This window comes from Pleurodeles waltl, chromosome 2_2, assembly GCF_031143425.1.
Source record: "Pleurodeles waltl isolate 20211129_DDA chromosome 2_2, aPleWal1.hap1.20221129, whole genome shotgun sequence".
Taxonomy (NCBI): Eukaryota; Metazoa; Chordata; class Amphibia; order Caudata; family Salamandridae; genus Pleurodeles; species Pleurodeles waltl.
Genome location: NC_090439.1, coordinates 1,194,454,050 through 1,194,472,000, shown reverse-complemented (window position 1 = coordinate 1,194,472,000; position 17,951 = coordinate 1,194,454,050). Strand labels below are relative to the sequence as shown.

The 17,951-nt window shown below is 47.9% G+C and overlaps 1 protein-coding gene across 1 annotated transcript in view; it reads right to left on the bottom strand.

Moving 5' to 3' along the window:
• Positions 1-909: 909 nt before the first annotated feature.
• LOC138279314 (vomeronasal type-2 receptor 26-like) overlaps positions 910-17,951 on the bottom strand; it is a 134,584-nt gene continuing 117,542 nt past the window's right edge. Inside the window, exon 6 of the mRNA XM_069219395.1 lies at positions 910-1,814. Within this exon, the coding sequence (XP_069075496.1) occupies positions 910-1,814 (905 nt within the window). The remainder of the gene's footprint in view (positions 1,815-17,951) is intronic.

Sequence of the window (17,951 nt, the reverse complement as noted above, 5' to 3'; positions counted from 1 at the left end):
CTCATTGAATGGGAAGAAAACCAGAATATGTCATGTCAGTATTGTTAATAATTCTCTTGTATTTTCTTAAGAATGATATGCAGCCATGTGTGTTGAGTTTCAATGACGTTGGACTTCAGAGGAGGTGTTGAGGCTATGTCTTCTCTTTTATTTGAAGGGAATGAAACTGATTTTGGTTATTCTTGATATTAAAAACACATTAATTTTATAAAATGTTGCTTGAGCCAATACAAATAATAACATCAAAGTATTAATAATAATGTTGTTCCATTAAAGATCACCAGCAGGTATATATCACCCAAAAAGAAATCTGTGAAACAATGGAATATTACTACAAAGTGTGGTAAAGAATGAATCTGTTAAAAATATTATTTTCAGGATGAATAGCAAAGGGGGGCACTGTAACTAAGGAGCACCTTAAAGAAACTGCTTCCACCACCCTCCCCTCTTCTGTCAAAGCAGAAACTGCAAGTATTCTTGAAACCTGAAAATACTGCAAGAAAGATCGCTCAGCGGATCCATTGAAGGTGGTTTCACTGGTCTTCAAAACCTCTACAGCAAAGTATCTCAAACCTCATAGATGGTCATCGGAGATCGCACATAAGGCAGAGAACTATATATCTGTATGAATATCTGTACTCGCTTGTGGGAGGGGAAACAGCCTTTACAACAATGACTGAACCCCACACGCATGTGTCTTTACCAGGCACACCCTTATCACGCAGGATATTAAAATCAATATGCCTTTACCACGCATGCCTTTAGAATTTATTTTGTTATTTCAATGTAAAGGCAGGAATGGTAAAGGCATATTCATTTAAAAAGTTTTACAGGTAACTATTAAGTGTTCATATATATGTTTCCTGCTGGTGTGGCTAGCAGAGCCACTCAACAATGATTCTTCAGAGACTACACATTAACCTTTAGAACAAAATGTTCTCTTGTATTGCTATTCATCCTAAATAGAATGGTGTAACATTTGGGGATGAATATACAGCCCAGAAGTCCAGCGCTAGAAGCCAAGATGGTGAAGATCTCCACTGCCACCATGTACTTGCCTTTAGTGCTGAGGTAGGCTGGGAGGAAAGAGACCCAGACGCTGCAGAACACCAGCATGCTGAATGTGATGAGCTTGGCCTCATTGAATTTATCCGGGAGGTTCCTGGCTAAGAAGGCCACAATGAAGCTGGCCAAGGCCAACAGTCCCATGTACCCAATCACACTGTAGAAGGCAGTGACGGAGCCCTGGTCACACTGCAGGATCATCTTCCCAGTCTCAGATCGTGTATCAGTGCCAGGGTGAGGTGGAGCTGTGAGCAGCCAAGAGAGACAGATTGTCACTTCTCCTAGTGTGCAGAAGAGGACAATAGAGCCGGACACTCGGGATCCCAGCCACCTACTTAATCTGCTCCCAGGTCTTGTGGCATTAAAGGCAATGACAACAGTGATGGTTTTTGCTAAAACACAAGACACAGCAACAGTAAAAATAATCCCAAATGCAGCTTGTTGGATCAGACAGGTCCATGTCGCAGGGCGTCCAATAAATAGGAGGGAGCATAGAAAAGCCAAAATTAGGGCGACAAGGAGAGTGTAGCTGAGATCTCGGTTATTGGCCTTCACTAGCGGTGTGTCTCTGTGCTTAATAAAGATTCCCAAAACTGCAGCTGTTGCTATAGAGAAGGAAATAGCTATGAAGACCAAAATCACACCAATCGTGTCGTTGTATGAGAGGAAAGTAATGATTTTGGGTATGCAGCTGTCCCTCCTGGTATTGGGCCACTTGTCTTCAGGGCACTTCAGGCAGTTTTCCACATCTAAAATGAAGTAGATGTTTTATAATTTGTAAAAAAAAGGTTATAAATGTTGCATCAATGCTACATGTATTAGTATGTTGACAAAGATGTTAATGAACTACTGATATTTTAAGAATAACTATATTGAAGATGGTTGTCCATTTTGTGATTAATTTACAGTAATAGAATTTTGTTGTGATACCTTGTGGCTTTTGGGATCCAACTCGAGACACGGAGAGGCATATTTATACTTGCTTTGTGCCATTTTAGTCTAATTTATTTTGATGCTAAAATGGCGCAAACCTACTGCCATATTTATACTTTGAAGCTAGATCTGTCTGGCGTCAATAAATTGGACTTTGCGCCATTTCTAGGATGCGCCAACCCAATGTGCGTCAATGAGATGCAATTTAGGCGTTCCCATCCTAGAAATTACTTTAACCCCTGGGGCCATATCTATACTCCGGACAGAGACCACACACAAGGAGTAGACGGACCCAGATAATTGTGCTAAGCCTGCTTAGCACCATTATCTAACGCCTGGGTCAGACCAGGCGTTAAGGACCAGATAGGCCCATTTCCATGGTGAAACACCATGGAATTTGCACTAGGATGCCCACTCAAGCCCCATGAACATCCCCACCCACACCAGAGGGACACCACAGGATGGGGGACCCCAACCCATGTAAGTATTTTCCTTTATATATAGGTGTGCCATTGGCGGCCCCAGGCATGGGGCCCCCTGCCTGGCAATGGGTTTAATGTCTTTGCCCAAGGGACACTGGTCCCCTGTGCAGGCCATTGGAGTGGTGGGCATGACTCATGTCTACACTTAGACAGGAGTCATGTATGTGGCTGCTTGTGTGTCATAAAATGACGTTAGGCTGGTTAGTGGCATATATTTTGCAGCTAACCAACCTAACGTCATTTCTGACCCAGTAGCACCATAATCCCTAAAGCTATCCCTGCCCGGCTAGTGTCTTTTTCCTAGACGCTAGCCATTCCTTAGTGCCATATTGCACCATTCAATAAATATGACGTTAAGATGTCCTTAAGGAATGGCATTAGCCGGCGTTAATATTTTTGCTGCAAAATTGCATTTGCACAGTTTTGTGTCAAAAAATATAAATATGGGCCTGAGTCACATAAATCCAATGGCCCTCTCTGTTGCCTATTATTTAAGCAGCAATTTATTCATAGATGGTAAACAAACTTTAAGCCTGCTGATTTTAATCCAATCCCAATCAAATATATGTTGCTAACAAAACTTTAAAAAAGTTTTTTAATTTTTTAATGAAAATTTTTCCCCATTTCCCAGCAGATCAAGGTTGTCTGGCTCATTGGCGGAAGTTCAGACAGTGGCTGATGTAGGTTGGTCTTTGGTTGGAAATGGACTGGTATGCCTGGGTCAGTAGCTTGAATTGGCTTCTCATTGGGAGCCAATGGAGATCTTTGAGGTGGGGGAGATGAGGGTTGCCGGCACTGGGGCAGAGGGTCGAGGATGAGTTTGGCTGTGGTGTTCTGGATGGCCTGCAGCTTCTGGAGGAGAATGTAGCAACCCCGTTGTGGAATCACATTTTGGTTCTTCACCAGCTTGGGCCTAATGGGCCCTGTGATACACAATGACAATTGGGCCTATCTCTGTGGGACAATGTACAACTAACACAAGCTGTGCTTACTGATATGTTTCTGATATTGCCTGAAATGCACTATATTGCAAGGCTTGCCATTAGAACAGCCACCATGAAATATCATTGTCATTGCATGCTAGCTGAAGCAGTCTTCCTTCTTGAAGATACCATTTGTGTACGTCCTGTTCTCAGTTCTGTCATAAGATGTATCACGCGATATTAGACAGGTAGGACATATTAGGTAACTTCCTTGTCTGTGCTTCAATTTACTATATATGGTGCGTAGCCGGTGGGATCCTGCAATGTTGGCCAACAGTGTCATATAGGTGTTACAGAAGGTGGGGCTCAGAGATGAGCCCTGAGGGACAACACAGATGATTTCCTTGGGTTTGGAGGGAAATTGAGGTGGACAGACTTTCTGGGTTTTTCCGTTGAGAAATGAGGTAATCCAACTGAGGTAATTCCATTGGCTATTGATGTTGTGTAGCCTAAAAGTTATGTGTGTTGGTGTCTGTGTTTGCATAGGAGAGCTATATGACTGAGTATATGGTGTCTCTTGTGTCCATGTGTCCCAAGGATCATCCCTCAGCCCCACATTGTTCATCACCTACATGACCCCCCTAGCCGACATCATCAGATCCCACGATGTCCTACACAGACGGTATACAGTTCATCCTATCACTCACCGAAGTCCCCTCCAACACCATAACAAACGTCTGCAACTCCATGACCAACATAGTCAACTGGATGAGAACAAACTGCCTCAAACTTAACTCTAAAGAAACAGAGGTACTGGTCTTCAAGAAAAACACATCCATATAGGACCACAGCTGGTGGCCAGCTGAACTCTGACCTGCTTCCATGCCAGATGACCAGCATGCAACCCCAGTATCATCCTCAATAGTGAATTGACCATGAAGCAACAAATCAACAAAGAGGCACCCTCCTTCTTCCACACCCTCCACAGGCTCTGCCATATTTTCAGATGGATCCCAGTCAACACCAGGAAAACCCAGGCCCTTGTCACCAGCTGCCTCGATTAAAGCGAAGCACTCTACACCAGCATATCCACCCAGCTTCTCAAAAGACTCCAGACCATACAAAGCGTGGCACCTAGACTCGTCTTGGACCTCCCCAAACAGGTGGGGCAGGGGTGACCCTCCGATGAGGCTTTCTTCCCCCCACCTGTCTTCAAGACTGTTTATGGGCCTGGAGGGGAGCCTCCGATGAGACTTCCTTCCCCGCCCGGTCCCAGAACCAAGGGAAAAAGGCTTGCCTGGGCCTGCAACGGTGAACAGCCCTAAGTAAGGGCCTTCTGGTACCCCGGGGGCGGTCCTCAGAGCGTACCTCGCCCCGGGGCACTGATAGGAGCACGCTTGGTCTGATTTCCTTTCCTTCGTGCCCCGGGGGCACCGAGCAGCACGTTCCACTCACACATTGGCAGAAGCAGCTCACCCAGGCTGCGGCGGTGATTCTTTCCCAGCAATGCGCCCTCCAGGCGTTTAAAGGTTAGAACGGAGGCGCTCTCCAGGCGCCACACTGCATGTAGGGAAAGTGCTCTCAAAGCACTATAAGATTAGGGGAAAGTGCTCTTCCAGGCACTTTATGATGAAAACGAAGCATTCCTCGTGCTTTAGGCAGTTGCAGGGGTCAGGGGCCACAGCACCCTGCCCCTGGGGGACAAAGTACAATGGAGCACAGGGCGGCAGGGTCCAGTAGCAGGCTAGTGCAAGCTGGATGCAGGCCAGTGGCAGTTCCTCCAAGTGACCAGGCAGGAGACAGGTCAGCACAGCAGCAGTCCAAGGCGGTTCTGTGCCCTGTTCCAAAATGTCTCCAAATTGTGGGGGAAACTCCCCTGTACTTATGCTCAGTTCTTGCAGCGGTTCAACAAAGAAGGGGAGAGGAGGTTCCAACCAGTTACTACTGGTTCTCGGAGTGCCCCCTCTCCTCCATCACAGGCTCCAAACATCAGTTGGGAGTAAACAACTCTTTTGTGTGAGGCCAGGGCACAGTCCTTGCAGCTGCAAGTGTGCCCTGTCTCCCCTTTCTCTCAGCTCGGGAAGGCTATTCAAAATGCAGATGCACCTCTATGACACCTCCACCCTCCCTGTGTACAGGCTGTCTGAAAAGTATACACAAAGCCCAACTGTCACTCTGCCCAGACGTGGATTGGAATCAAGGTGTAAAACACCAGAGTCATGAGCACAGAGAAATGCTCACTTAATAAAAGTGGTATTTCGATAGTAGTCATAAAAAATCCACTTACACCTGTAAGCAGCATTTCTCACTACCATTACAACCATACTAAACATGCCTACGCTACCCCTCATAGATCAGACAATACCCCCTAGAAATAAGGCAGAACATTTCCAATGCTATACTATGAGCAAGGCAGCACCCACAGCAGTGAGACACCAAGTTAGGCTCTTTGTCACTACCAGGACAGGCCACACAACCAGGAACATTTCCTGCCTTCTACGTACATAGCACCCTGCCCATCGGGCTAGCTAGGGCCTACCTTAGGGTTGACTTACATGTAGTAAAACAGCGAGTTCAGGCCTGGCAAGTAAATTTAGGTGCCAGGTCCCTGTGGCTGAAAACTGCGCATGCAGGCCCTGCACTAGCAGGCCTGAGACAGGTTTGAACGGCTACTTCTGTGGGTGGCGAAGCAGCGCTGCAGGCCCACTAGTAGCATTTAATTTACAGGTCCTGGGTAGAGAGGTACCACTGTACAAGGGACTTATAGGTAAATTAAAGGTGCCAATTAGATGTAAGCAAATCATACCAACTTTAGGAGGGAGAGCACCTGCACTTTAGCACTGATCAGGGTCCTGGAGCCAACAACAAGAGGTCAGAAAAAATGGGAGGAAGGAAGCAAAAAGTCAAGGGATGAACCTGCCACAAGGGCCAGGTCCAACACACATTGACAAATGTGTCACTAACTTTAGTTATAAGAAAACCATGTGTACCCTTACTTATATAGTTATCTTTCTTTCCACTCTTTACTTTGGCTTTTTGTGTGGTTTATTCACTAGCTTGATCATAGTAGATATGTCTAATATTCTTCGTCTGCTGTTTAGTGTCAGTATGTTTATTTGAGACCTTGTCTCCTAAAAAATAAATAATTAAAACCCAACATGTAATCACATACAGAGTAGCATTGCTCAACAGCAAATCATTTATAAAATATGTATAATAAAGCCCAGCTACAAAAAGTAAACATAGGTTAAAGTAGCCAAAAAATCAGCAGCAAATCTTAAAATACAGGGTTATAGACATTACAAATCTGGCCAAGGCACATGTCACATTGCATTCCAAATAAAAAACCAACAGCCTCATTATGAGGCTGACGGTCACAAAACCGCCAGCCTCGCGGAGGCGGATGGATGGAGGCAGCTGTGGCAATTCGACCGCCACATTACGAGTTTGGTAGTCAGACCGCGATCCGAAGGCCACCTCCGCCAGGATCCTGGATCCCTATGGGGTAATGGCATTCTTGGTTGAAATCAACCAGGGCGGTGCTGAACCCCACACGCCCTGCTGATTACAACCTTGTTCTATGCCTGCCTTTCTATGGCAGTTTCACCACCATGGAAAGGCTGGCAGAGAACAAGTGCTTAGGGCCACAGGGGGGTGCCTGCACTTCCCATGCTTAAGCCCTGGGCATTGCAGGGCCACGCCAGCCCAGCACAATCGGAATGTGCACTGTCTGCTTTGCAGACAGTGCATATTCCGAGGGTGCTGGATGGCCACCTCTGTGCAATGAGACAGCACTTGGCACCTTTAAGACCGGCGGGAACGCTCTATTTCAAGGTTTCTGCCCGTCTGCCAGGGCACGCCAGTAACAGTACCTTGTAACAGGGTGGGGGAGGCACAACCGCCATGGTGATGGTGTCATCCTCGTGAGATTGCCGGTCCCGCGTTGGGACCGCCAACATTGTAATAAGCCCATAGGTGCCTGCCACCAATCTTGATATTTTTATTTTTTTAAACAGGCATTAAAATTTCCTATTGCAAAGTTAAAAAATATCTGTAGTCTAAACGTATGTGAACCTTGGTACAATGTCTCTGTAGCCCCATCTGTACAATCCTTCCTTCTTCTCAAAGGAACACAACCAAGAAGGGTGCACCTGGGGTGGGTGAAATCCTACTCTACATTTAAAGAGAATATGGTACCTTTTGGAATTCGAGAGACAATAGTGGAATTCTCTTAATTCTAATACATCCAACAATGATAGCTCTTTCTTGGAGAGGGTTAGTGAAAATACCACATCCAAATGTTTGGATCTTCTAAACATCTGACATCACCTCCAACTATTTCTGTATCTTCTCAGCCCTCTTTAGTCACCATTCCTATACTTATATTTTCCAAAGTATTGCTATGCTCCACATATGCAGCCTGTATCATATATTTTGTTAAATGTGTGTATTAGAAATGTAACCATGTGTTAACATTTCCAGTACTTCCTAAAGAATTTCTGGTCAGTTCATGAAAGACTTTGTTGAAAACCGACGGGCCTTTTAAAGGTGTCAGCAGAAGAAGGTCGCCAAAGACTACAACATTTTCCACCAAACAAAAGTGATGGTTAGTTTGGAAAACCTCATTCTCAAATGAACAAACATTAGTTTTAGATTTGAATCCATGCTATCCACATTGATTATAAAAACCATCAGTTTCCTAAGAACCAGTGACACTTCATGGCAAGCATCATCAGGGAACCTAAGATACTCCATCTTGATGTCACGCTCCACTGCCAGCAGAAGAAGATGATGCAATGTGATACCTTTCTTGTTGAACACTAATCCAGTGGGTGCTGTTACAGCACAAGAAAGGTTGCATTCAGTCTGTTCCTGGACTAAGAACGTTTGTCAGGACATTTTCCCTTTGGCTTCTTGTCCATTTACATACAGAAGTAGTGCATGAACATTCACATTTCTCATGTAGAATGCCATGGTCAACTGATTCAGCCATTTCTTTGAAAACTCTGTAGTTGCTCCTCATTTAGTTGAGATAAAAAGCAACATATTTAAGAGCCCCTAGCGCCATTCTAACGCCACATTAGTGTCATTTTTTTAATGCAGATGTGGCCTTAGAAGGCCAAAAACACTGTGTCATATTTCCAAAGTGGCACAATGCATGTATTGCACATTTTTTTAATCCTGCTCTGGGCATAATGTTTGCAAAGGCTTTCCCCCATTAGAGGGGGGGGGGGCAAAAAATGGTGCACGGAAATCTAAGAGATTTACTTCGGCACTTTTAATGCCTGCTCAGAGCAGGCATTAAAAGGAGGCTTCCGTTGGCTACCATGGGCCTCTGGGTGATTTGCAGGATTAGTATTACCATTTTTCCCACTAATCCTGAAAAGCACCAGACTAGCATCAAAACCTTTGCCGCCAGTTCCCTAACTACCGCCATGGTGCGCCGCATTTCAGATACGGCGCACACATGGTGCGATAGATGGGCACAAAGGGGCGCAAGAAAAGTGGCACTGCACTATGTGGAGCACCACTTTTCTTAAATATGGCCATAAATTTTACAAGTCAGTTGTCCTAATCCTCACTTGATCAATAGCATTTATCAGCTAATTCACAGCAATAGCTGCCTTATTTTCAATAACAGATTTTGATTATGAGTGCCTGAACTTTGTTACCTTGTGAACTGCTATGGCTTCCTTTTGTTGACTTTCATGACTTAACATTTGGAGATAGGTAGGAAACACTGGACATCGAAGGTCATCTCACATATTGGCCCAACCATTCTCCTTCAGTGTCCCATGGTTTAAAAAGTTGAAGAAGACCCAAGTAACAGAACTCTTGTGTCACTTTGACAACTGAGTTTATGGTGTTTGATGACACTTGGTTTGCTGTTTCTCACCAAACAACCATTAAAGGCAGAGACAGCAAACCTGAAAAACTCAATGTTTTCTTCAGTATTGTTTCTGTCTCATTCAGACAACAATATTCCATCATATTGGACTTTACTTGTCAGTGGTGTCAGGATTACAGCATCACAATGTTCTACGAGAAAACGTTGCGCACCATGTAGGAGGCTGGCCTGGTTTGTAGTGGGTAACTTGGGTACTTACACCCTGTGCCAGGTCCAGTTATCCCTTATTAGTGTAGAAGAGGTGTTTCTAGCAGCTTAGGCCGATAGAGGTAGCTATGGCAAAGCAGCTTAGGCTGAACTAGGAGACATGTAAAGCTCCTGCAATACCACTTATAGTTACACAGTACTTATATACAAGTAAAGACAATAAAGGTATTTATTTGAGTGACACAGTACCAAAAATATCTTAGAGACAATACTCCTTCTGGAGGTAAGTATTATACACAATATATACAGTAGACACCAACATTAGACATGTAAATAGTCATAGAACAATGCAAACAGTAGAAAATCCTATAGAATGCAAAGGGAGAAAATAGGTCTAGGGGCAACACAATCCATACACTAAAAAAGTGGAATGTGGATCACAAATTCCCCCCTGGACAAGTGTAGTGTGTGCAGAATCGCTGGCAGAGTAAGAATACAGTAAAGGTAAGTAAATTACGTCACCCCAGAGCCCAGAAAAGTAGGAGTAAGTACTGCAGGTTTCCTCAGGACGCACTGCAACTAGTATTTGGGATTTTGCAGCAGCCAACCAAGTCTGCAAACAACAACTGCTGGATTCCTGGACCTGAAGACCTGGAAAGGAAGGGTACCAGGTCTAGAAGTCAAAAGAAGTTCCAGGAAGGACAGAAGGAAGGACAGAAGCCCCTGCAAACCCAGAAGAGGGCGTACAAGAAGAGTCCCCGGTTAGTTAAAGACTGCAGAAATGCACCCTAGGAAGATGCCTCCCATTGTCCTCAAACTTGGGGAGGTGACTTTGGCCTCAGGGGTTGATGTTCCACCAAGTCTGCCTGAGTCCAGCACAAGACCAGTTCCCAGCAAAACCAGCAGTTTCCCATTCTTTCTGGCTGGATGACTGAAGAGCACTCTGATGAATCTCCCAGGTCCAGCAGATTCAGGTACAACGTTTGTGGGTCAAGACTCAGGGCCTCATTATGAGTTTAGTGTTCGGACAAGCTGACCGCCAAACCTGCAGGGAAGATGCCACCACCATTGCCGTGGCGTCTTCCCCGACTGTATTACAATATTCTCACTGGGCTGACCGGTGGGATCATTGTATTACACGTTCCTGCTGGGATGACTGCCAGGAACAGTGCTATGATATTGATCTTGGTTCCCTTATGGGAGCTAAGGCCAATACCATAGCACACCATCACCAAAGCAGACAGTGTGCATTCCGATGGTGCTGGGCAGGGGGGGTCTCAGCGCTGGCTTTCCGCCATCCTTACCATGGCGGGTTCCCCGCCATGGAAAGGCTGGAAGAAAGCAGAGTTCACCGCTGTCATGGCTGAGTATAACTCCGGCTACTGTCTACCCATCGGGAACCACATTCCTGGCGGAGACAACACTCCCGGGGCAGGTCCGCCTGCCAGGGAATGTGGAGGTCGGACCGCCACAGTTGCGGCAGTCTGACCATCACTGCAAGGCTGGCAGTCCTTGAAGCCCTCAGTCTCCCTGGTTGCATATCGAGCAGTGGTCAGCTTTTTTGGGACTGGGCACTCACGGGTCCAGGCTTCTCATCTTTTAAGGCTGTGGTTGTAACATGGAATCAGCCAACTGACTCTTGGAGTCACCTTCCATGTCTTGGGCTTATGGGCAACCTTTCCACAAGTTCGGCACTCCTGCCACAGCCCTCTATTTGATAGTATACAGGTGCAGCAGGCACAGCCCAGTTTTTGGTGCAGCCTGTCTTTGCTGGGTCCAGACAACAACAAAGGTGATCCTCCTTTGTCCTCTCTCCAGTACAGGTGCTGTTAGACCTGTCAGCCTTAGGGTGGCCTTCCCCCAAACCTTTTGCCTCACCTCTTTAATTTTTCCTGGACTTATTACTGTTGACCTTGGAACTCTGTGCACTCTACCACTGCTAATCAGTGAGAAATTGATTGTGCTCACTACCCAGGGTTGGATTGGCTTATATCCAATTGACATATTTTATTTACTAGTAGGTCCCGTGTAGAGTGGTGTCCCATATTGTTTTTAAACAATTGCTTTTGTTGGGTTTTTCAACCATCATCGTTAAGCACATTGACTGTTCTAGGGTTACATAGTGCCTTCTTGAGTATCCATGTGGCAGCTTCAGCATTTAGGAGGATGAAAGGACCAGGATGCGGGCCTCTGCATGCCACAAAGAGGCCGGGGATGTCACTTGGTCATGCAGCAGCTCAATGGTAGCATGTGCAGACCTTGTGTCTAGGTAGGAACAATATTGGGAGAGGGCTGGGAAGGGGGTTAGAAACCAGGGGTTGTAGTCATTGCCCGGGAGTGGGACTCTGATAAAGTTTAGTGATGCTGACAGTGGCAAGGCCAGAGGGAGAAAAAAGTCCAGACATAGGAGGGGAAGTGTGATTATGGAATGGCTTGGTCACAGAATTCATGGAGGAATAGGGGGTCATTCTGACCCTGGCGGTCATGGACCGCCAGGGCCAACGACCGTGGGAGCACCGCCAACAGGCTGGCGGTGCTCCCATGGGCATTCTGACCGTGGCGGTACAGCCGCGGTCAGAAACGGAAAACCAGCGGTGTCCCGCCGGTTTTCCGCTGCCCTGGGGAATCCTCCATGGCGGCGCTGCAGGCAGCACCGCCATGGGGATTCCGACCCCCTTACCGCCAGCCTGGTTCTGGCGGTTTTGACTGCCAGAACCTGGCTGGTGGTAACGGGTGTCGTGGGGCCCCTGGGGGCCCCTGCAGTGCCCATGCCAATGGCATGGGCACTGCAGGGGCCCCCTAACAGGGCCCCACTAAGATTTTCAGTGTCTGCATAGCAGACACTGAAAATCGCGACGGGTGCAACTGCACCCGTCGCACCCTTCCCACTCCGCCGGCTCCATTCGGAGCCGGCTTCCTCGTGGGAAGGGGTTTCCCGCTGGGCGGGTGAGTGGCCTTCTGGCGGTCGCCCGCCCGCCCAGCGGGAAACTCAGAATAACCGCGGCGGTCTTCTGACCGCGCAGCGGTATTCTGGCGGTTCCCGTTTGGCTGGCGGCGCCCGCCGCCAGCCAAACTCAGAATGACCCCCACAGTGTCATCTTGGGTGAGTCGGAAAAAGTGGTTGAGGAGGTTGTCCCATGCAGCGGAGATGGGGCACCTGCAGATATGTCAGACCTCCTCAAAGCATAGGGCTTCACCCTCATCCACCCCACTGTTGCATCCCTCCATGTCAAGCCCCCAATCTGTGGGACTGGAGTGATTGCCAGTTAAGAATAATAGCAAGCTTAGCGAGAGCAAAACGTGCCCTGACCTCCACATGCTTCCCGTGTTTAAATATACGTAGGGCATAGGCCTCCAAAGTGCCTATGTCTGAGAGATCCCTGATTTTGTTGGATTGCCTGCCAGTATGCGACAAGGGTAGGACTGGAATACAGCATGTGCTGAAGGTCAGCCGAAGACTTGTAGCAGTGCAGGCAGACGTGGCAGTCCATGGGAAAGAAACGGTTGAGCTGATATAGCTTGAGGTATGCCCTATGGAATATGGTCAATTATACACTCCAAAATCGGCATTGCAAGAGTCTCGGTGTGGGAAATCAAGGGCCCTATTCCATTCAGAGTCATAAACTGCCTGCCCAAAATCTGCATCCCATTTGTCTCTCAGTGATATGATTGGGGTCCCTGGATGTTCCCTCAATGCCCTGTAAAGGCATGTGATGAGGCAGTGTCCCATTCCCATGGTTAGCAGTGACTGTATGACCGAGTGAGTGGGAGTCTTGGTGTCCACTACAGACCATTGGGCATGGAGAATGTACCAAATCTGGTGACATTTCAGGTATTGACCATTAAGGAGTGCAGACTCATAGACTAAGTGGTTGAAGGTAAGGAGATGGCCATCTAAGAATAGATTGCTTGCAGTGGTAAGAGAGCAGTCGTGCCAGGGTGTAAGGTTTCTGAATGAGTGGGAGTTGGGAATGTGCGGGAGACCCTGCAGGGGAAAGGCAGGGACACATGGGACCACATGGTGAGTAAGGGCTAGCACCCACCGGATACATTTGTATGGGATAGCTAACTAACTATGCTATGTCTTACTAAATGTGGTAGTTGATGGCAGAACAGAGCTGTCCTGGGTAGCAGGAATTCCATGAGGTCTGTGGGAGTCATGGAACACATGTCCCTGTACGTTTCAGCCACATCACGCAGCACCAGCCACCGCAAGACCCACTGAAGTTAAGCTGCCAGAAAGGAAGCCTCAAACAGGAGAGCCCCTAGACTGCTTCTCTCCATAAGCAGTTGTAATTTCTGTAGCTGTCTGAGCAGGGCATCCAGATCTTGAAAAAAACTGCAAGAGGGAAGAATGGGAAGGTTGGAGAAATAATGAAGTTGGGGAAACCACGTGGGTTGCGCCATTCAGAGGGATTTCCCAGACCTCCTCCTCTGACAGAAGCAGGGCAGCTAGAGGGTCAACTGCAAGAGCACAGAACAGGAGGAAGAGGGGACAGCCTTGTCTAGTACCCCTCTCCACTGGGAATGCTGGAGAGATCAATTGACCCAAATGGACTCAAGATATGGGGGTGGTGTACAGCAGCTGGGTATATGCCCAGAGGTGCTCACCAACCCCCGGGGTAGATAGCATCTGCACGAGGGAGTACCATTGCAGGGTATCAAAAACCTCCACCGGGAGGGGCAAAGTCATTCTGATCAAGGTGGACCAGTGTCAGCAATATCTAGGCATATCTTTTGGTGAGTATTTTCCTCAAGATTTTGTAATCCGTACCCACATTAGCGATGGGGTGGTAGGACTTGAGGAGGATTGGGTCCCGATCTGGCTTCATGAGTGATGTCAGTACATATTTGCTTATGGAGGGGGGTTGACCCTTGACATGCAGATCCTTCTCGTATGCCTTGGCCAGGCGAGTGGCAAAAAGGGAGCTGATGGCACTGTAGTATTCAATTGGGAGACCATCCAGGTCGGGTGTTTTGTTCCTGGCCAGGGTACCGATAGCTTGCTTGACCTCTTTTGTGGTCAAAGGCTCATCCAGTTCCTCTATAAATTGGTGTGACCATTGGAAGAGGCGCTTTGAGATGAATGAGTTAATCTCTGTCACCAGTGGGCATGTAGTTGCATCATTAATCGAGGAATAATAAGTGAAGAAGGCCACTAGGTTAGCCTGTTGTGTGTGAATGGTGACCACGGTGGGGAATGTAATCACAAGGGTGAACGTGGAATGGGAATCCTGGCGGGTCAACCAAGCTAGGATCGTGCCTGTCTTATCTCCCTCTTGATGCCCTGGCTTCATAGGCTTTAAAACTGAAGCAACACATTTGGTTCAGAACTGCGGTCATCCATGAGCACTGTCTTCTTGGTGGTGTCCAGGACCACCACCCTGTTAACTGTGCATGAGGAGGTTGCGAGGTTAGTAGAGAAGTATTCAGTGATGTTCTGGACATTTGAGGCCTAAAAAGAAGGGTCTTCCAGTGTCTATTTGGGCAGTTGTCATGGAAAAAATGGGGGAGGTGGGGCATTCCAAGACAGGTCGACCATGTGTGCATCGTGATTGGAAAGTATGCTGCCCAGATAATCTGCCCTGTGTATAGTATCTAAAAGAGTTGCTGACAGAAAGTTACGATTGAGGCATATTCATAAGTCATGTACCGCTGAGAAGAAAAAAAAAAGACCAGCTTCCCAGGATGGATAGACCACCATAGGTCGACCAGTGCCTTGTGCCTAGTCCATTTCTGTAGGTGTGCTGCTTGCATGTAGAGGGACCCATGGGACAGAGGGGTGGGAGTGGTTCAAAGATACATTAAGCAAACAGTTACAGTCACTTGCTAGTATCCATGGGGTTCCTGTTTTGTGTGCCGTTGGTTGTGATAGTGTGGCTCAGAAGGCTTCATGCTCTGTGTAATGGTCCCAGTGGGGCCCAGACGGGGGTGCGGTGAGCAGCCTGCCTGCGGTGGGGGGGAACGCGGCTGTAGCAGCAGAAAGGAGGCGCGCAACGCAACGCTGAGGCTTGTTGGGCATGGGGGAGCAGGTTGTGAAGACTTTGCTGAGACTTTGGAGGTGAGGAGCGCCTGGGCCCGGGAGGTGGCACGAGCGCTGGGACAATGATGCAATAACGGCGCTCTAAGATTATTGACAATAGCGCCCGGGACACTTGCGGGGGCTGTTTCTCCCCCCCTGGGCGCTGTATCATTCTGCTGCCGCTGCGCACCCCTATCCTGTGGCGTACAGGTCTCCCTCTCGGATACAACTCAGAGTTCGGTGCTGGAAGAAGGCTCATAGTGATCTGCCCCAGGGACTACGATGGGTCGATCTGATGTGAAGCAACAGAAATTGCAATTTGGGGCAAAGAGGCTGACAGGGACACCTCCGGAGCAGATTGAGGGTGCTTTGCCGCCACCCCCCCCCTCGGGTAGAACAATTCGACCTTGGCAAAATAAAGGCGCTCCTGCTCACCATGCAGTCCAGCCTGTCTTCAATAGATGGTAAAATGGACACTATGACCACAAGACTCAATCTGCTTACTGCTGGATTAGAGAAACAGTCAGGGCGGATAACAGAATCTGAACAGCGAATCTCCCATGTAGAGGATGCTATGCAGAAAAGACATCAACAATGCACACAGATGGATAAACTCCTTAAAGTCATAGCGCTGAAAAATGAAGATTTAGAAGCTAGGTCTAGGCGGAATAACATACGCATAGTGGGCATACCAGAATCAACAAATACTGGCCGAATGGAGCAATTTGTGGAGCGGCTGCTCATCACATTGTTTGGGGAGGATGCTTTTTCACTACTTCTGGTAGTAGAAAGAGCGCACAGGACTCTGATGGCCAGGCCTCTGCCTGGTGCTCCACCTAGGCCGATTATTGCTTGTCTCCTAAACTATAGGGACAGAGATAATGCACTGCGACTGAGCAGAGAAAAACACCCCCTGCAGTTTGAGTGTGATGCACTGTCGATATACCCTGATTTCACTGTAGTGGTCCAGGAGGCTAGAAAAAAATCTGCAGCAGTAAAGCAGAAATTACGGCAGGCTGACATACCGTGTGCTATGCTATACCCGGTGAGGCTGAAGATCACTCATAGGGGCAAGGTCGTGATTTTCACTGCTCCCCAACAGGTACATGACTATTTAAAGCAGGCCCGTGAGAGAGAGACATCGAGAGATCCTGAGGAGGACCCTCCGGACTCTCCCTCCACTCTATCCGATCAAGACTGAGGCTGCTTCTCATATTGATGTAAATCCCCCCTGGAGATGGGGCACATATGCGGTCCTAGTGGCGTACATACAGTATATGACTGTGTTTCTATGACTGGCTCCGGTGTGTGCCCCCCTCGGCCGGCTGGCGGCCGCTAGCATCATGGGGCAAACATATCTATCCAGGCTCCCCCCTTGATACCTGGGGTTTTTTGGGACAGCCCTCTAGATGACCTACCACTGGGAAATCCCTATCTAATCTTGTGTGAAATGTTGAATTGGTTTTGTTTTGTTGTATGTGTGAGTGGTGTAGGGAGGGACATTCCGGGCGGGCTTGGGGCACTGAGGTGGGTGGAGGGGGGAAGGATGATGGAGTTTATTGTTTGTTCTGAGCTGCACTGTTGTATATCCATTGGATGACTGGTATTCTATTGGTCCCCCTTCAGCAGACCGCGCATTCGTCAGATCATGGCAACTTATGTTGGTGACTCCACATGACGGCACCTAGGGTCACGGCTCGGGGATTACCGGGTGGGCACACACTGCGCTGCTTAACGTGGAATGTCAGGGGACTAGGAGATCCTCGCAAACAACGTCACATTCTGGCGTATTTGGAACGGCACGGGATACACATTGCGCTCCTGCAGGAGACACACTTTATGCCTGGTAGGCGAGTCGTATTTGCAGATCGCTGGTCTGCATATAGTCAGCATTCTGCTTACTCTTCATACTCCAGGGGCACAACCATCCTTATTCGAAGGGGCACCCCATATATCCCAATAGGACACAGAAATTACAACTTGGGTAGATATACCATTATCTGGGGCAGGGTGCTACAATATTCTGTAATCATAGTCAATTGCTACGCGGCTAACGCTGACGACCCTTTGTTTTTTGATGCCATATGGAGTTATATTGTGGAAGTGGGCTCAAGATATTTGATATGGGGTGGAGACTTTAATCTAACACTGGACTACCGCAGGGACAGAGGGACGGAGGCAACGACCCATCGTCATAGAGCGGCAGAGAGACTTGGGGCGGACATGGAGACGCAGGATGTAGTAGATGGGTGGCGATGTTTACACCCTTGTGATAGAGAGGGCACTTTCTATTCTGCAGTACATGCGAGTTGGTCTAGACTAGACTATTGGCTCATATGGCGCCCCATGGTGCCTTGGATTGTGGAGGTCACACATATGGCACGCACGGACTCTGACCACTCCCCGGTTGTACTAGAGCTGAAAATCCCCATTGCGTTGACACCTCTCCTGATGTGGAGGCTATCCCCTAA